An 18,093-nucleotide genomic window follows, 5' to 3' on the forward strand; every position below is an offset into this window, starting at 1 on the left:
AGTCAAATAAATAACTGTAACAGAAAGAAATAATGCGTTGGGGATCCCACGGAATCATCTCTACCGCTCAAAAGGCCAGAGACTGTAGAACCCACAAGGGCCGGGATCTTCGGGGTCCCGGAACTCAACACCCAGCCTGAAGCGGGTGAGGGGGAGCAGTTCCCGGGAACCCCCTCCCTCCCCTCTCGCCTCAACCCCGCCCATTGGGTCCGCCCCGTCCCGCCCGGCTACTCACCGGATTCGCTTCCCACATAACGGTGGCGAAATCGAGCGGAGAGAGCCTGGGGGAAGGGGCTAGCCGCGGGACCGGGGTGTCGGGTTTTTTCCGAGGGTCCCCGGGAGCGAAGGGATGGAGAGGCAACCTTTATGTAGGCCTTCCTTCTACCCCGCCCTGTCACAAGCCAGCGTCTTCGGACCACCGACCCTCCCGACTTCCGCCCGAACCGGCCAACCAGCGCTGGCCCCGCCCCGCCTCCGGAAGCTCGTCCCGCCCCAGCCGCTCCCTTCCGCGCCGGTGGGCGGATCGCGGTGGGCGGGGCTTGCGAGTAAGGGGAGTGTAAGGGAATTTAAAGGGCTTCTCCTCCAGCCACCTTTCCGGTGCTGAGTCCCCACGGCAACATCTCCTCCCCGAGTGATCCTCAAGCAGCGGATGGTTGTGTTTCCAACGGTATTTATTGATCACTACGTAGTGAGTGTCGTGTCAGAGTGCCAAGAATCAGACAGGCCTGAGAATTAATCCCAGAATGGCCAGTGGCTTTTGGGACAAACTTCAGTCTCTCAAGTTCCTCCTCTTCAGAATGGAGACAGTAATAGTACCCGCCTGAGGGTGTAGTGAGATCATTTAAAACACCAACAGTATTTGACATGCAGTAAGAGCTCCCAGACAGCTAGCTAGGCTCTGGCATGCTAGACTGACCCGTAGGCAGCCCATGCCCTCGCAGAGCTTAGAGTCTTGGGGAAGAAAGGAAAAGGTAATTTAGGTAAATAAAAAGGTACAGTATGGTTTATAGGTAGTATGGCAAGCACAGGGTTCTATGAGAGCCGCTTACCTAGGACAGTGTCTACTTTCCTTCTTCCTGCCTGCGGAGTTTAAGCTAAGACCTAAAGGATACACTATTGAATTTACCTGGATAAAGAACCCTAAGAGATGGGGAGAATCTTCTGGGCAAAGAAATAGAATCTACCCAGGAGAAAGGAAAAAGAAACCGTTTGTTTATATTATCCTTCCGGGCTTTTCTACATAGCTCTACACATTAAAAAAAAATTTTTTTTTTTTTGATCAAGGAATACCTATAGATTTAGAACCTGGTTCTTTCACTTAATATCATATGGATAGCCTTCACTCCAATGCATTTAAGCCTATTTCATCATTTTGAAGGAGACCCATGGCATTCCGCGGTTTGTATGTATATCTTACACACACACATTTGAAGTAATTCATTGTGTTAAATATTTAAGTTGTTTTCAATTTTTGCTATTCTAAAAAGTGCAGCAATAAACATTCTTATACATTTGTCCACTTACCTCCTTGGATTAGTTCTTATAAATGGAATTGTTCAATAAGAGATTATAGAGATTATAATCTAAATAAGAGATTATAGAAATTTTGGTACATATTGCCAAATCACACTCAAGAATAGTGTCTAAATTTGAAATCTCTAATTTTTTCTTATAAATGGATTCAGATAGATATCTTCACCTTATTTTTTCCACTTTACTTTTTACAAAATAGTTAACCAGTTGCCCCAATATCACCTATTGAATAACCCATTTTTTCCCCAATGCTTTGAAGTGGCACGTTAATTACAAACTAAATGTGTGGGAGGGAGGCATATCTGTTTCTGAACATTCTTGTCTATTTTATTGTCTGTGTATTACCCTGCCATGTCACACTTATAATCGTTGTAGCTTTGTAACATATTTGCTGTTTCATAAAGCAAGTTCTCTCCTAATTCCCTTCTTTTTCAAAATTTTCAAAATCGTGAGTCTTCCCATTCAGGAATACATCTCTTCATGTATTTAGTTATTTTATATTTTCAAATACATACATATTTTTTCACAAAGATTTGCACAATTTTTGTGAATTTTGTTCCAAGATACTTTATAATTTTTTTGGTGTCATTGCAAATGAGACATTTTTCATTACTGTAAGTTAGGGAAACTATTGATTTTTGTCTATTTAACATGTAACCCTACACACTGAAAATGTCTTATTAGTTCTAATAGTTTGTAAGCTGATCTCTCTGAATTTTTATGTCAACAATCATTTTATCTGCAAATAATGCAGTTTTTTCTCTTACTATTGCATTGGCCAAAACCTCAGAAAACTTTTGAGGAATACATGACAAGAGAATGAACATTCAGTCTACAATGCAGTAAAGCAAGCATTTGTCTCTAGTTCGTTCTTGATATCCTTTAAATACACTGTCACCTTAGGGTGCCTAGCTGGCTCAGTCGGTAGAGCATGCAACTCTTGATCTTGGGGTTGTGTGTTTGAGCCCCACGTTGGGTGTAGAGATTACTTAAAAATAAAATCTTAAAATATACTGTCATCTCTCAACTTTTTTTCTTTATTTGTTTTCAGAGTGCGAGTGGGGGAGGAACAGAGGGAGAGGGAGACACAGAATCTGAAGCAGGCTGCAGGCTCTGAGCTGTCATCACAGAGCCTAACGTGGGGCTCAAACCCACGAACCGCAAGATCATGATCCCAGCCGACGTTGGATGCTCAACTGACTGAGCTACCCAGGCGCCCCTAAGAATACAGTCATCTTTGAAGAAACTTCCTTCTAATCCTTGTGTCCTACAAGGTTTTAGGTAGGAAAGGAGGTTAAATTTTATGAACTGTCTTTAAGCTCTATTACTATGTTCACTTTTTACTCTGACTTGTTAATATAACTGTACTAGATTTCCTAATGTCCAGCCCACCCTTACATACTTGAAATAAACACTCCCTTTAGTGCGTTCACTACTCTTTGAATACACTACTGGATTCCATTATTTAGGATTAAAATTTATTTATAATTAATAAAATTGGCCCATTGTTACTAGTGTTTTTTTGTGTTCGTGTTCAACAATTTTTATTAAGTGAATACTATTTAGCTCTTTTTCAAAGATGGGGATTTTTATAAAGCAAGTTAGGGCCATGTCCTCCACCCTTGTGGGGCTGGGACTATACTTCATTTCCTTGAAGTCTTAGAGTTGCCAGTGGTGGTGATCAAAGAATGGAATGGAGAGAACACAACTGGTTTTAATATATATCAGCTTTTAAAATATAAACTGCTATATCTCAAAGCAATATGAAGGGAACATATTTCATAAATTGAAAATATCTGTGCAAAGTTTAGTATTAAACTTTTTTCCTATCATTCTTGATTTATGACCACTGAGAGAACAAGAGTGGGAAGGGATCTTAATGACCATTTAGTCCTGGGGTCGCAAACTGATAGCTAATGAGCTTTAGCACACACAGAGTATCTAAGTTTAGGGGGTAAGTTACTGCCATTTTAAAACTAGGAAATTTCACATTCAATACTGTGACTCTGGCTTCGCTTAGACTCGGTATTCTCATATGCCAACAACTGGCTAAAGTCTTGCTGATCCCGTCCCGCTAGGAATGGCCTCTCAGCTTTACCTGAGTTACCAGGCCAATATCTCTCATCCTTAAATTACCTACTTGGGCCATCTAGGTATTTGAAATTGTACTAATAAGGCACCTCTTATTTGGCTAAGGAAATGCAATGGATCTGGGACTTTCTAAAATATCCTCATAGGAAACAACTTGACTATACTTTTCTATACCTCTCAAGGACGGGCCCCATCACTGGAGCCCAGCCTCTCAGTCTTTCAATAGATTACTCTCTGCATGTAATGCTTGAAATGTCTCCTATCACACAAGGTCTGGCACTGGGAATGTTTCCCTCTACATTATGGCTCTGGGCAATGTGCCACGGCAGTAGAAACTATGCTTACTGCCCATGGTCACTGGCTTTCTCAGGAAGACCAAACAAACGGAAGACAGTTTACGTTATCTTACATGTTTTCTATATGTGTTCTGGGTGGAAGCGTCTAGAGCCATGCTAACCCCAGCCCAAGGATACTGAGTGCTCGCAGCCCCCCTTCCACCTGCTTGACTGTATTAGATCTTTGAATACCAGGAGAGGAGGGAGGAAATGCCTGAGGGGAAAGGAAAGAGGAGAAGAAAAGGAGCAGTGGAGACCTGTCACTGGAAAGCATGAAAATGATCAGAAAACCATTAGTTGAGTGGCAAGGGAAAGTGGTGAAAACCAAATGTCACATAAAGACAGTAGAGGGAGAAAAGAGAACCAGTAAGTGGTGAGATGCAAGATATAGCATCACTTATAATTTTAATGTAATTTTCATAATTGTTTTTATTTTTAAATCTTCATTTACAGCCAGAAATAGGGGAGTGCTCAAAATGCACATGGAAGACAGGCTGGATTTGACAGAAAGGAGGAGCCGGAGACCGGAAGAAGGCGCAAAAGGAACGCCGAGGGGCCACAAGAGGGTACCCGGAGTAAGGGAGAAAAAGCAGCATTTGTGCCCATCAGCCTTGAACATAAAGACCCAGCCTCAGCCTGAAAAAGAGCCAACAATGAGGCAGCCCCAGAATCAGCCCTGCTGTTGAAGTCTGACGCATTAACAACCCCGACAGGAATTAAGAGGTGAAACAAGCAGATGAAACATTTGCTGAAGCCGAGATAAGCATTCCTGGGAAGGAATTTTTCAAAAAATCAAAATGAATCCCGTAAATCTTCCTAATTAGGAAACATGACCAGAAATTAAATTCAACTGAAAAAAAAAATGAAGTGCTAAATAACTCCCCCACTAAATGGCAAGGCTCTATTGAAAATACCACTGATTATTAGTTTTAGCTGCTCAGGGAAATTATCTGGGCACAATGCTGGGCATCAACATGCAGCTCACAGCAGCAGTCAAAAGCAGCAGCTGAGATGTGTGGCCATCCTAATTAGAGGATGGAGATTCTGAAAAGGCTCTGGGGCTGTGACATTCCTGGCTGGGGCTTTCCTTCCAGGAATGCCACATTAGGGTTTTGGTCATCACATTGTCAAGAAGGACTTAATAGGACTGATCCGGAAAGGGACAACAGAAATGACTTAGAAAAGAGTGTGAGAAGCTTTGAGGTTAAAAGCAGAAAGGAGGAAAACACTTCCATAAGAAATAATTTTAAAAATTAGGAGACAGGGAGGCAAGCAAAAGCTTTGGGTGATGGAAAGAGTGGCCGGAGGGTGTCCTGCCTGCATTAGGTCATTCCAGGCATGTGGGGCTTTCTCTTGTTCCTAATGAGCACGTCCAGGAAGGTCAAGAAATTAGAACAAATTATCTGATATGAATTACTCTTCAGTTCTTCATTTGACAAATATTTACCAACCACCCTCCATGTTCTAGGCACCGTCTCTAGCTTTTTAGGATGGATCAGTGAACAAAATAGAGAAAAATCCCTGTCCTTGTGGAATTTACATGCTAGGGGGGCAGGCACAACATTGTGCAGTATGTTATAGGGTGATGAGGACTACAGAAAAAAAACAAACAAGGTAAGGATATTGAGAGTAATCAGGATGGTCCTCATTGAGAAGGTAACATTTGAGGAAAAGTCTGGAAGAGGTAAGGGAGCAAGTGTGATGTATATTTGGGCAAAAAGTATTCCATACAGAGGGAACAGTTGGTGCAAATTTCCTAAGAGTGTGAGTGTGTCTGAGTGTGCATGTTTGGAGAGCAGGGAGCAGATAAGATGTGCAGATTGAACTGGGCCTGGTATAACAATTAGCAAATACACGGCACAAAGTATGTGTTTGACCCTGTTAATAAGCTCTTTCTATATACCAACAAATATAATTCTCATGACAACCCTATAGAGTAAGTGCCCTTATTACCCCCTTTTACATGTAAGGGTAGTGAGGCTCAGAGAGATTAATTGCCTTGGCCCAAGACCAAAGATTCAAACCTAGGTGGCTGGCTACGGAGCCTGTACCCCTAATTACTACTCTATGCCAGTTTTCAATGTGGTTTCAACCCATCTACTTCTGACACCAGACCTGATTACCCAATTGCAATTGGAATTCAAGTACTCCCCCAAGATAAATTTATGTTCTTCTTTATAAAAAGGCAGTGTTACTTGTTGCCTTACTGCCTACATCCCTTTCCCTGACCCTTTGCACCCTTCGCCCACCAACTCGAGGACTGCTCTTTTCTGCAAGTTCACCATGAAGTCCATTGCTTTCGTCCAGCAAATCAAGTACGTGTCTATGGATAGAGCTTTGATTCAGTGTGGGAGGGGGAGTTGGTGAACAATAGAGGGGGCTTCTGTAGATTAATAATGCCCTATAGATCACTAGGAGGCAGGACAGAGCATACACTGCATTTAAAAACTAGATATGTATTGTCTTTCCTTCCACTTTAAAAGGCACCATGTGGAGGAGGTGTGTTTGTAATACACTGACCACTGGCTGTTCTCATGCTTTCTTCCTGTTCTCTCAAGATAGAGTGCCTTTATACTAAAAACCATTGAATTATGCACTTTAAATAAAGGAATTGTACAGTATGTGAATTACAGCTCAAAAAAAAGCTGTTAAAACAATTCATTTTTTTAAAAATATAGGATCTTTGCTTTCACATCCATGGTTTACCCTCCTCTGGCCTCCTTCACATAGCTTCAGGGAGTCCAGAACCATACTCAGAAAGATGTCCATCAGTCTTAAACCCCAAGCACTCCACCCAAAGTTACAACTTTGTTTTGACTTCCATGCTTACAGCATTATGCCAAGGAATAAATGACTTTCCCATTATACCTTTGGTACCAATTTTCCTTATTAGAAAACAATAATTCTAACATTTGTATGTTGAGACAAGCACGTATCTATTATGCAATAGAAGGTAATATTCGCATACATGAGAAGGCAATATTCACATACTGTTAGAAGCAGCTTCTTGCTTGTGGCTGACTGTTTCCAGCTGAGGGTTAGGGGGCACGTGTTCCCTGCCTTTATGGGAGAGAAGCTTGAGATGACATGTTAAAGTCTAGAACAGTCAGGAGACTCAGAGGCTGATCCAAGCTCTGGTCCTAACTAGCCGGGTGATATTGCACAAGTCACATCCCCTTTAGGGGCCTCAATTTCACATCTAAAAGATGAGATCATTGGACCAGGTGATCTCCAATGTTGCTGCCAGATCTCACAGTCCATGATTTGGTGTCATAATGAGACAGATCAGATGCTGGGCTAAGGTATATCAGCGCCATGATGCCCAGACATCCAGGAAGCAAAAGATAAACTCCCTGCCTTTGAGGAACTTTTAATCTATTGGAGGAAACTAAAAAGAGAATTACATGTAAGACTTGTAAAAGATATCAAGTAAATACACAAGCCATCCAAAGAATGCAAGGACAGGAATCAGCTAAGAATCAGTTCTCCTGTCCAGATCATTTTGCTTTGACTCACCTGTGCAACTAAAGAAACAAGGAGGCTCTTACTCTGTCAAACCGTGGGCCCTCTGAGACAGGTACCCCTGATACAAAGGCACTCCTTGTAGACCTTGTGGATGGATTCAAATCACAGAATAAGAAACTTTCAGAGGAGAAAATGAACCCTAGCAAACGTAATCCAAATCCCTCCATCAACATTTAACATTTGTCGATGATGCTCTCTCATGTTTACATTCTTACTTGATAGGATACTCTTAACATTATCCATGATCCTGAATAATTCTAAAACTGGAATAGGAATGCCTGTAATATCCTTCCCTTCAAAGTCCAGTGGGTGAAATGTGGAATGGCTTTAAGACAAGGCTGATCATTACCACAGAACTGAACAAGATTTGCCTGGGAATCACTTCTCAAAAACCACTGCCCTGAAGAAAGTTAAGTTCCTTCCCTCTATCGTAGGGCGCTTGTACATTTTCCTATGTCATGCTTTCATTTCTCATCCATTCCCACTCCCTGAGGCTATTCTAAGCATTTCTGCAGGTCTCCAGTCACATACCTTTGCATGTCCTCACTTGCCATGACTTCTTAAAAAAAAAAAAAAAAAAAAAAGTGAAACTAAAAACAAATAGAAAGGAAAAAATCAGCGTGATCTCTACCATTCAATTCGTTCATTTTCATCTGTCCTGGGAGGATATCTTTCGGCCTGGGCTCTCCTGGGTGAATACTTACTCTGGGACTAGACTAAAAAATCACTGTCTCTGGGAAGGATCTTGGGGAAGGCCTGCCTAGATGAGACGATGATACAAGCCTGTTAAATATTTGGCCCCTGAGGTATCTTCCACTCCAAATATTTTGGGATGCAGATAGGAATGGTGGTCCCTCAGATTGTCTGAAACAGGGTTTTTACTCCCTGACTGGAAATGTGCTCATTTCATCACTAGATGGCGCTGGCACACAGGCAAGAATGGCTGTGATTTAATTAAAAAAAAAAAAAAAAAAAAAAAAAAAAAGCGAGCACAAACTTTCTAATAAGCCAGAGAATTCCTTTGTTTCTGGGTGGGCAAGATCAGCTTTTGTCAAGCACATTTAAGAATAGCTGTCTGGAGTAGCAATAATCTAATTGTGCTGCTTTACCCCAAATCAACCAAATGGTCAAGACCGAATGAAAGCAGTATAATGTGTATTTAGGAGTAAAGGCATTTATAAAAAACTACAGATCTCTTAACTATGTACTGTCAAAAAGAGATAGGTGGTCAGGAGGCTCAACTGTGCAGTATAATTAAAAGTGAGAAGTTTTACATTCTTGTTCTGATATGGATTGATATGGATGGACCTTTGCCAGTTAAATAATACTGATATAAATTCAGGTAGCTACAAATTCAATTAAGAATTAAAGTAGAAACGTTCCTATTTCCCAACAAATCATATTGTTTGAACATATTTGTATCTGTTTCAGGATTGGTTGATGGACCATTTGATAAGTTATTCACTATTGGAACCATAACCACTAACCAAATTCTGCTAAGATAACATCTAAGTGGAGTCTTAGAATTTTGGATTTGGAAAGGAGCTTACATGACCTCTGTCTTCCTCCCAGCTCCCACACTAACCTCTTCCACATTAACAAGGGCTCACTCTGTCTGTTTAAACTCTTATAGTAACGGCAAACTGGCCACTCTGAGAAACTGCCCATCGTATTTCCAGAGAATTCCAACAGAGAGTCCTTTAGGTTGAACCAAAGCATGGCTCTTTATAACTTCTACCCATAGATTTCCATTCTTCTTTTTAAAGGAATTCTGAGCTTTTTTTTCATATGACTTGTTTTTAAATATGTGATGCTTTAGGGGCTCCTGGGTGGCTCAGTCAGTTAAGCAACTGTCTCTTGATTTTGGTTCAGGTCATGATCTCATGGTTTGTGAGTTCGAGCCCAAATCAGGCTCTGTGCTCATGCACAGGGCCTGCTTGGGATTCTCTCTCTCCCTCTCTCTCTGCCCCTCCCCTGCTCTCTCTCTTGCTCTCTCTCTCAAAATAAATAAAAACATGTAAAAAATTAAAAAAATATATGCGATGGTTTAGGACTTCTCAGCCCTTTCTTCAACCATGCTTTATATAACATGGTTTCTGAATTGATTTTGGTTGCCTTTTTCTGATTTATCTTAAAATGTGTTCTGATCACATAGCCAGCAGGACCATTAGCTGCCTTGGTTCAAACACTGTGTTTCTATGAAGAGGACCCACATTTGGTGAATTCTCTTCACCGTTTTCTTTTTGGAGCCTGTGGCCAACTCCTAGGTCACTCCCATGGATGTGGTAGGTCAGACCGGCCCAATCCTTGTATATGAAATTAATTTTTTTAAGTTATAATGCATGTGTTCAGCTCTGAGATGTGGCACGGATTTCAGTTTCTGGCTGTGGTCTGTCAAAATTACATAGATTCATTTAATTCAGACTCCAATGCCAGACATAATGGGATTCAAAATTTTGTTCCTCTGCTCATGAACTGTGTCATCTTGGGCTAGTGACTTGATCTCTGAAAATGTCAGTTTCTTCATGTCTAAAATGGAGATCTAATATTACCACCTGCCTCAGAGAGTGGTACAATTTAAGTGTGATAATTTTGTGGAAAAATATTTAACACAGTTCATGCAACATAGCAAGTGTTCGCTAAGTGTTTGCTATTATTATTATTATTATTATTATTATTATTGTTATTATCCAATCATCCTTCATATCAGCTATCCCTCCTTGTTCATGGCATATGAAAATCTGATAAGCATCTCCTGTAAGACACAGACAAAAATCCTTTCAGAGACATGTAAAAGAGAGACCTCCGGGGCTCACCGCCGTGGCTTCCCTTCAGGCTGACATATGTACTAATCAGCAGTCTTTAGGTATAATTCTTACACCAGCCGTGGTTGTACCCATTGGCTATCAGCCAGGTCATGTCTCATCCACAAGGTGATTATGATAGATTTCGTCAGATGCCATGCTGAAAGCAAGTATGGTTTTGATGCCTCTTCTTTCTGCCAGTCTAATATCCCTATCCAAAAAGGAATAAATGAAGACATGTTTTGTTTTCTGAGATTTCGGGTTGGCTCTGAGTGATCTCTGCTTTTCTAAAGACTTACAAAGAGTCTACTTAATAATCTGTTCAGTTGATGGGTTAAAGTGGGGAAATTGTGGGTTATTTCCCCCTTCGTTTCTATTATTATAATAATGTTTGTGGAGTAAATAGCTTTTTAAAATTCTGTTCTAGAATTCTGCCAGGGATAATTGTCAAGCTGACTGGCTTATAGTTTTTATAATATGCCCCTTTCCCCCTTTTTGAGAATCTGGACAACTTTGTTCTTCTCTTGTCTGTTAACAGTTCTCCTATTCTCCATGGTTTTTCAAAGATTATTGACAATGGTTCTGGGAGTTCTTTGAGCAACCTGGGATGTGATTTGTCAAAGTCTGGAGATTTGAATTTATTAAGGGGGGTGAAAAGAACACCACACTAGTTTCTAGCTCTGGCTTTGCCCTTTACTAGCTGAGTGAGCGTGGGTACGTTTTGATTTTATTTCAGCTGAAACGTCCCCATCTGTGAAATACGGCATTGGGACCAGATGATGTTGAAGGGCCCTTCAAGGTCTGATGGTCTCTGTTCTATGTCTCAAGTAATCTAACATTTTCTTACTAGCTTTTTTCATTGATCTCGGCTTTCAGTTTCCTCTCAATAAAATTTATTCCACCCTTTTTTTTTTTTTTTAATTTGGAAGATACATTTTGGTTTAGAATCCAAATGTTGTAGTGTGGCACTCAGAGTCCGACATATCTAGCCCCAGCGTTTAATTCTGGCTGTGTCCCCTCCACCCAGGTGCAAGCCTACTATCCATTCAGATGGACCATGCCGTCTTCCAGGTGCACAGGCCCTTCCATCCTTTTGCCAAGGCCACTTCCCTAAGGTGAAATGTGATATGTGATTCCCAGCCATCTCCTTCGGTGGGCTTTCACCGGCCCTTTAAAGCCCAGTGCAGTTACCAATCCTCCTGGGCAGTGTTTCCTAACCACCCCCAGGCACAGTGCTCTCCTCTCTCCAAATCTCTGATGCATTCAGTGCAGTTGGTCTGCCACTTGATCACAATAATCCTTGTGGCATTTGGGTGTGGGTGTTGAATTGTGTTGTTATTGATTTGTGTGTCCTGGGCCGCTCCCTTCTTCCCTCTTCCCCTCTTCCTGTTGAGCAGTGTCCAGGGGATACTCCAAAAAGTTTGGTGGGCTATTGAATGAATTCCAAGCCATTGACAGTTTTTCCTAATCAGAACATTTAGGTAATAATCTAATATGCAGAAATTTCTTTTTTATCTTAGGAGTCATAGGAAGTAAGCCCACATAGCTCAGTACTAGAACACATTTCATTTTAAGGCAAGAAAAGGATTTTAGTACACAATTGATAACAAAGCCCAAACTAGCTCACTTTCCTCCCTATGCTATGAAATTTGAGAAAAGTTGTTGAATGGACAACTAATTGCTTCAGGATCAATTTGCATCATTGGTGCCCATCCTATTCTAATCCAACCCTTCTTCTATTGGCCAACAGCCTAACGCATTTATATTTCACCAAATAAATGGTATAGTTACATTTCTTAACAATGGAGAAACTACTGTTGTGTGTCCTACATAACATCAAATGCATCCCAGGGAGAACTGGCTTCTCCCTTCAATGTTTGTGAAATAGTTCTTGATAGTAAATTATAAATTGTCATGAGTAATCTTAACAGAACACTTCAGAATCACACCACTGTCATAAAAATACAGCTGACCCTTGAACAGTTTGGGAGTTAGGGGCACCAACCTCCTGCACAAGAAAAAATCCATGTATGACTTTTGGCTCCTCCAAGCCTCAGCTACTCATCCCTTCCTGTGGACCGGAAGCCATACCCATAACACAGTCGATTTACACGTATTTTGTGTGTTATATGTTATATGTAATGTGTATATACACATATGTAATATGTCATATTACATGCATGTATTCTTACAAAAAAGTAAGCTAGAGAAAAGAAAATGTTAATGAAATCCTAAGAAAGAGAATACATTTACAATATTGTACTGGAAAAAAATCTACATGTATCTGGAGCTGTGCAGTTCAAACCCATGTTGTTCAAGGGTCAACTTGTCCTGTAGTTGTGGGCAAGCCTTGGAATGAGTTTGTGACAGAGGAAAAATAAATTCTTTCCAAAAATGAGCTGCTCCCAAAGCATGTCAGAAACAGAGCTGAGAAAAGAAGTCATTCTTATGTTCAACACACAATGAACATCCACTTATGTACCAGACCCTACTGGGGACATTGGCGTTAGGCACGAGGAGATAATAGAAAGGATATCTAGATTTTGCTCACGAGGAGCTCACCTTCTTGGGGGAGAGAGCACTAAAGAAACAGATAAGGACTGTGTGGTAAGAAAAATGCTATGTTGGTGATTTGTGAATCCACTGGGGCCAGGGGCCTGGGTAGAATGTAGAAGGCAGCAAGCATCTTTGTTCCTGTGTAGGACTCCCAACCTCCCGAAACCTCCCCACGCACCTGAGAAGAAGCTAAGTTCTCTGGTAGTCACTACCCCTGCCATCTTCCAACACCAGGAAACAGGTGGGAACTTGGAGGCTGAACCATGTACTATTATAGTGAGAGCTGCATACTAACAAGCCAGCCTGAGGCTTATAAAGCAGTGTTTGTACAGCTCACTCATTGCCCTGGTTGGGGGTGATAAGCACAAATTTCCCAGGCAAATACAAGTAAAGCCAGTGCTTAGTAAGCTCGTAATAAATGGGAGTGTTTATAACTGTTAAACATAATGATAACACTGGAACTCTTTACAGGAAAGCAAAAGTAAAAGTGTGTGAAGAAACAGCCCAGCCACATGCATTGCTGGACGCATCATCAGCCGTGGGAACATAAACTCCTGCTCGCTAGTAACAGTCATCCAGAAATTACACCACTGAAGCCACATCTCCTTCCCTTAAAGAGCACTGTCAAGAGCACTTGTCACTTCAAATCAAGGAAAGTACTTTCCCTGGCAAATCCCATCCCTGTGAAGCCAACCTTATCTCTCACATGCCTGAACCCCTAACCCCCTCCCCCCACCCCCACCCCCCCACCCCCCCCAGCCTTCACCGGGTTGCAAATTCCAAGCCGGCCCATTGCCTGGACCATGGCTTCCCCACATTTTCTCCTTTTCTCTTCCAGCTTGGTCTCAGATGACTGGGCAGGGCTCTTTCCCCCCACCCCCACCGTACCTCCCCACAGAGGAGGATGAGATCACTTCTTCCTTCCACCTGAGGAAACGGAGGCCCACGGAGTTTTGCCACTTGTCTCAAGTCACACTTCTAGTAAGGGCCCCAGGGGACCCTGAACAGGAATTGTGACCTGGCCTGTTTTGCAAGCCTCTGAGCTGTCTGCACATCCTGCCCTTCACCAGCAGGGGGCTCCATTGCTGCCTTGTCTTCCCTCTACCCACAGAGGTTCTCAGTATGGAGGAGGAAGGGTGGGGGGAGGTGGTCCAAGCTCCCTGAGAATTGTAGCATCACTGGGGGAGGAGGAAAGGGGACCCAATGGATTTCCCAGAGGACTTCCTCCTACAGGGAAACCCCTCATCACCACAGCCGTGAAGGCGAGGCCGCCATGTGAAAAACTGTTGACCAAAAACCATGGGGGATTGCAGTGGTGTAAAAACACGTTCAGTGGAGCAGATTGGAAATGGGACTCTGGCTCTGCCATTTGCCAGTTCTTGGTCTTGGGCCCATGAATGTCCCCGAGGCTCCCTTTCCTCATCTATAAAATAGCTACAGTAAATACCTACCTCATCAATTTGTTCTGAAGATTCAATCTGGTGATGCGGGTCAAGCACGTGGTCCCATGACTGCGGTTATTTCAAGTACTTGAAATCTGTTTTATTTCGAGAAAATGACTTGCCTTAGGTGGAGAGGTGATTTTTTTTAACTTCATTTTCTGCACTTTAATGTATTTATTAAGTAATGTGTTAATGGGGGCGCCCGGTGGCTCAGTCCCTTTTGCCTCCAACTTCAGCTCAGGTCATGATCTCACGGTTCGTGAGTTCGAACCCCACTCGGACTCTGTGCTGACCTCTGGGACCCTGGAGCCTGCTTGGGATTCTGTGTTTCCCTCTCGCTCTTTGCCCCTCCCCCACTCGTGCTCTTTCTCAAAAATAAACATAAAAAAAAAAGAAATGTGTTAATGGATTAATAAATAAATGCATGCATCTTTAAAATGTAAGAAAAACACGAGTTCTTTCCAAAGTAAAAATGTTCAGTGTGCTTTAGTCCTAAAGGCTTCATGAGACCTTCTGTAAGAATGTCAAAGAGCAAACTGGAGCAGAGGGGGCCTGAAGCTGTTTTATTCTACTGTGGCTGAAGTTTTTGGCTCTCAGTGTCAATAAAGGCCTCCACAAGACATAGCTAGGAGGAGGCTTTAGGACCCAAAGCACAATATTTGTCATTCTCCAAAAGTTGTAGGGTCCATCTCTGATGGCGCCATCCCCAAGAATAAACTCCTGGACTTCTCATGTGGAATAGGAGCCTGTTAGAAAAACCCCTCAAAGACACACATTTACAGCCAGACTTAGAGGCCTGTGGGAAAAGTAATTCAGAAAACGAACAAGGAAAGCAACAGAAGACTCGGTATGTACATGTTCTGCCTCCTATCGTTTTCTCCAGGCCATGAAAGACAGATCCCGGGGATTTTAGGGCACAGCACATGTTGCTTTTCCATTTGCTTGTTGTGTACAATCTTACCAGAAGGCTGTGTCCTTCCGCCTGCGCCGCAGAGTTTCTGGCTATGCTACCAGGACAGCCCAGCCAGAAACAGTCTGAGGACTGTGCAGGCACAACACTCCCTCCGGGGTTCTCTTGCCCTCTCCATGATTCCCTTTCCTCACGTCGTCCTGGATATCCCTCAAAGTGTTTTGCTTGGTTTTTAGAGACACTGTATGGTTTCTCATAGAAGTTTCTTCATTTCATGGGAACACTGTTTCAATGTGTAAAACCTTACACCCACCTAGTGTCTCCATTTCTTTTTTTAATTACATCTTAAGCCCCTGAGACTGGGCATCTACCAACTTCTTCCACTGTTCCCCTGAAAGCCAGTGACCTTCTTCTTCTCAAATCTGGTGACTTTCCTAAGCTACCCTCCCTGCCCCCTTTCTCAGCCCTGGGGTCTCCCTGGGTTTGGTCACCCAGCTAAAGACTCCTTTCTGAAAATACTCTTCATTCCATCCTCTCTGGCATGCTTGGTTATCTTCACTCCCTTGAGCAAGAAAGTAGGTATGAACTCACAAACCAAGCAATGCCTTTTTTCTGTGTTTTCTGCCTTCCCACCCCAACACACACACACACACACACACACACACACACACACACACACACACGCATGCACAGCTCCCTAAGTGTGGGTGTCCTGCAACACTTACTCCTTGGGCTATGTTCTTCCTTTTTTTGTCTTTCTCAGTGAACTCACCCCATCTCATGCTTTTTAGCCATCAGCTCAGATGGCAGTGCCCACAGTCTTCATCTCTAATTGTGACTTTCAGAGCTTCTGGGTTGGTGAACACATGGAGATTTCAAGAGAATGGAGTATCTCTATATAGAACAGAAGCTCCATACCCCTTCCCTACACCTTTCCCTATGCATCTCTTCCATCTAAATGGTCATCTGTATCCTTATCATACCTTTTAATGAACTGATAAATGGAAATATTCTTGGAACAGGAAAAAGAAAACAACAGAGAAACTTTCTGCATGGCAAAAAGGGGTCACTTGGCCATCAAAGACCCAAATATTCTTTTTGCCTTTGGAGCAAGAGGACATTGAGAAGGTGGAACTGTCAGGATTAAAGAAGATTGTGCTGGCATTAGTTCCTAAAGGGTCCCTGGCCTTGGAAGATGAATCTCTGACCTTTATGATGGTGTGGGAGTTGAAGAGAACTGCAGTTATGAGTCTCTATGAGTGGCAGTGTCCAGGATAAATAAATAAACTTAAAAAAGAAAAAAAAGAAGCGTGACAAAGGAGAAACACCTATGGTCATGGCACCTGAAGTAGACCAGCTAATTGTGACCCTCAGGTCTACTCTGTCTCATGACTTAGAGGATGCCTCCACTTGGTGTCTTCTCAGATTCAGTTAGTGGAGTTAAACACATCTATCCCTTACCAACCTCTTCATGAGTATTTCGGTCTGGTTTTCTAACTTCTCCCTGTCCTACACATTTTCAACTTGGTGGCGAGACCAGCTATAGCTACACATTTTTGTCACCCCATGTACCAACATATCTGTATTACAACTTTATTTTTCTCTTTTAAAATTTTTATCTTACTTATTTTTGAGACAGAGAGAGAGAGAGAGAGCACTTGTGCGTGTGAGTGAGGGAGGGGCAGAGAGAGAGAGAGAGAGAGAGAGAGAGAGAGAGAGAGAGAGAATCCCAAGCAGGCTCCGTGCTGTCAGCATGGAACCCGATGTGGGCCTTGATCTCACATCCCTGAGATCATGATCTGAGCCAAAATCAAGAGTCAGATGCTTAACTAAGTCACCCAGACACCCCTGTATCTCACCTTTATACCACTGCTATGGATGAGCTGGCCCTGGTCCTTGCAAAGGCCACTTTCTCCATGCACACACCAGATCCCATCCTGCAAATTTACTCAGACATTTTCCTAGAAATTCTCCCCTCTGTTCTGGAGAATCACTTCTCTGCTCTCTACTGGATCTGTCCCATGAGCATTCAGACATGGCTCTATCTTAAACACACACACACACACACACACACACACACACACACACACACAGGAAACCTCCCTAACCCCACTTCCTCCTCCAGCTGCCATCCCGTTTCTCTTCTTTACACAGCAAAACTCCTTTCAGTGGTTGTTTATACTCATAGTCTCCAATCTTTCTTCTCCCATATTCTCTGTTGAACTCGGTCTCATTAGGATTTCACAGCATCCTCCCCTCCCATGCCCTCCCACGCATGCCATCACTGTCAAGACCGTTCCTATGAAAATCACCAATAATTGCCTCACCATTGCAGTCTGCGGTCATCCCAAGTAATCACTGTGCCTGACCCCTTGGCAGCATTTGGCCGAGTTGGTCACTCCATCCTTCTTTAATACACTCTCTTCACTTGGCTTCTGGGAAGCCACCCTCTTCGGATTTTCCTTCTTCCTTCCTGGATACAGCTTTCCAGGCTCCTTTGTTGATTCCACCTTATTCCCCACTTCTTACTGTTTGAATGTCCAGGACCCAGTCCCTAGACCTCTTTCTAATTACTCTCTCTCCCTGAGTGACCTCATCCAGTCCATGGTTTTAAATATTATCAATATGCCTATGATGCCTGCATTTGGAATTGCATGTACATGTATCCAATTGCCCATTCACAATCTCTATTTGGATGTATAAGAGGCATCTGAAGGCATCCAAAACTGAACTCTGGTCTTGATACCAAAACTTGGTCTTCTCACAACCTTCTCCATCTTAGTCAATGGCATTCTTCTGGTTGCTGGGGCTTAAAATCTTAGAATCCAATCTCCTTCCTCCCCCCACCCCCTGCTCCCTCTCTCTTCTTTCATATTCTATGGTGATCCTTCTGCAAA

The 18,093-nt window shown here is 42.6% G+C and overlaps 1 protein-coding gene and 1 long non-coding RNA gene across 6 annotated transcripts in view; one reads left to right on the forward strand and one right to left on the reverse strand.

Moving 5' to 3' along the window:
* Window positions 1-18,093, reverse strand: part of PARP11 (poly(ADP-ribose) polymerase family member 11) — a 66,060-nt gene that overhangs the window by 44,541 nt on the left and 3,426 nt on the right. For 2 of the 4 annotated variants that reach the window (XM_045467187.1, XM_045467185.1), the window contains exon 1: window positions 236-438. The exons of 1 other annotated variant lie outside the window; for it this stretch is intronic. Coding sequence is in view for 1 of the 3 variants with exons in the window: in XM_045467186.1 (XP_045323142.1) it covers window positions 236-253 (18 nt within the window). In the remaining 2 variants the exon portion in view is untranslated. Of the gene's footprint in view, window positions 1-235; window positions 441-18,093 lie in introns of those variants that run through there. One more of the 4 variants, XM_045467186.1, reaches the window with a different exon arrangement.
* LOC123592179 lies at window positions 30-14,477 on the forward strand. 2 transcript variants are annotated; one of them, XR_006709619.1, is made up of 3 exons: window positions 30-145; window positions 4,413-4,682; window positions 13,316-14,477. It is a non-coding gene; the product is annotated as an uncharacterized LOC123592179 (long non-coding RNA). The 2 variants fall into 2 exon arrangements; XR_006709618.1 differs by lacking the exon at window positions 30-145 and adding an exon at window positions 531-667.

The sequence above is a fragment of the Leopardus geoffroyi genome, chromosome B4, assembly GCF_018350155.1.
Source record: "Leopardus geoffroyi isolate Oge1 chromosome B4, O.geoffroyi_Oge1_pat1.0, whole genome shotgun sequence".
NCBI lineage: Eukaryota > Metazoa > Chordata > Mammalia > Carnivora > Felidae > Leopardus > Leopardus geoffroyi.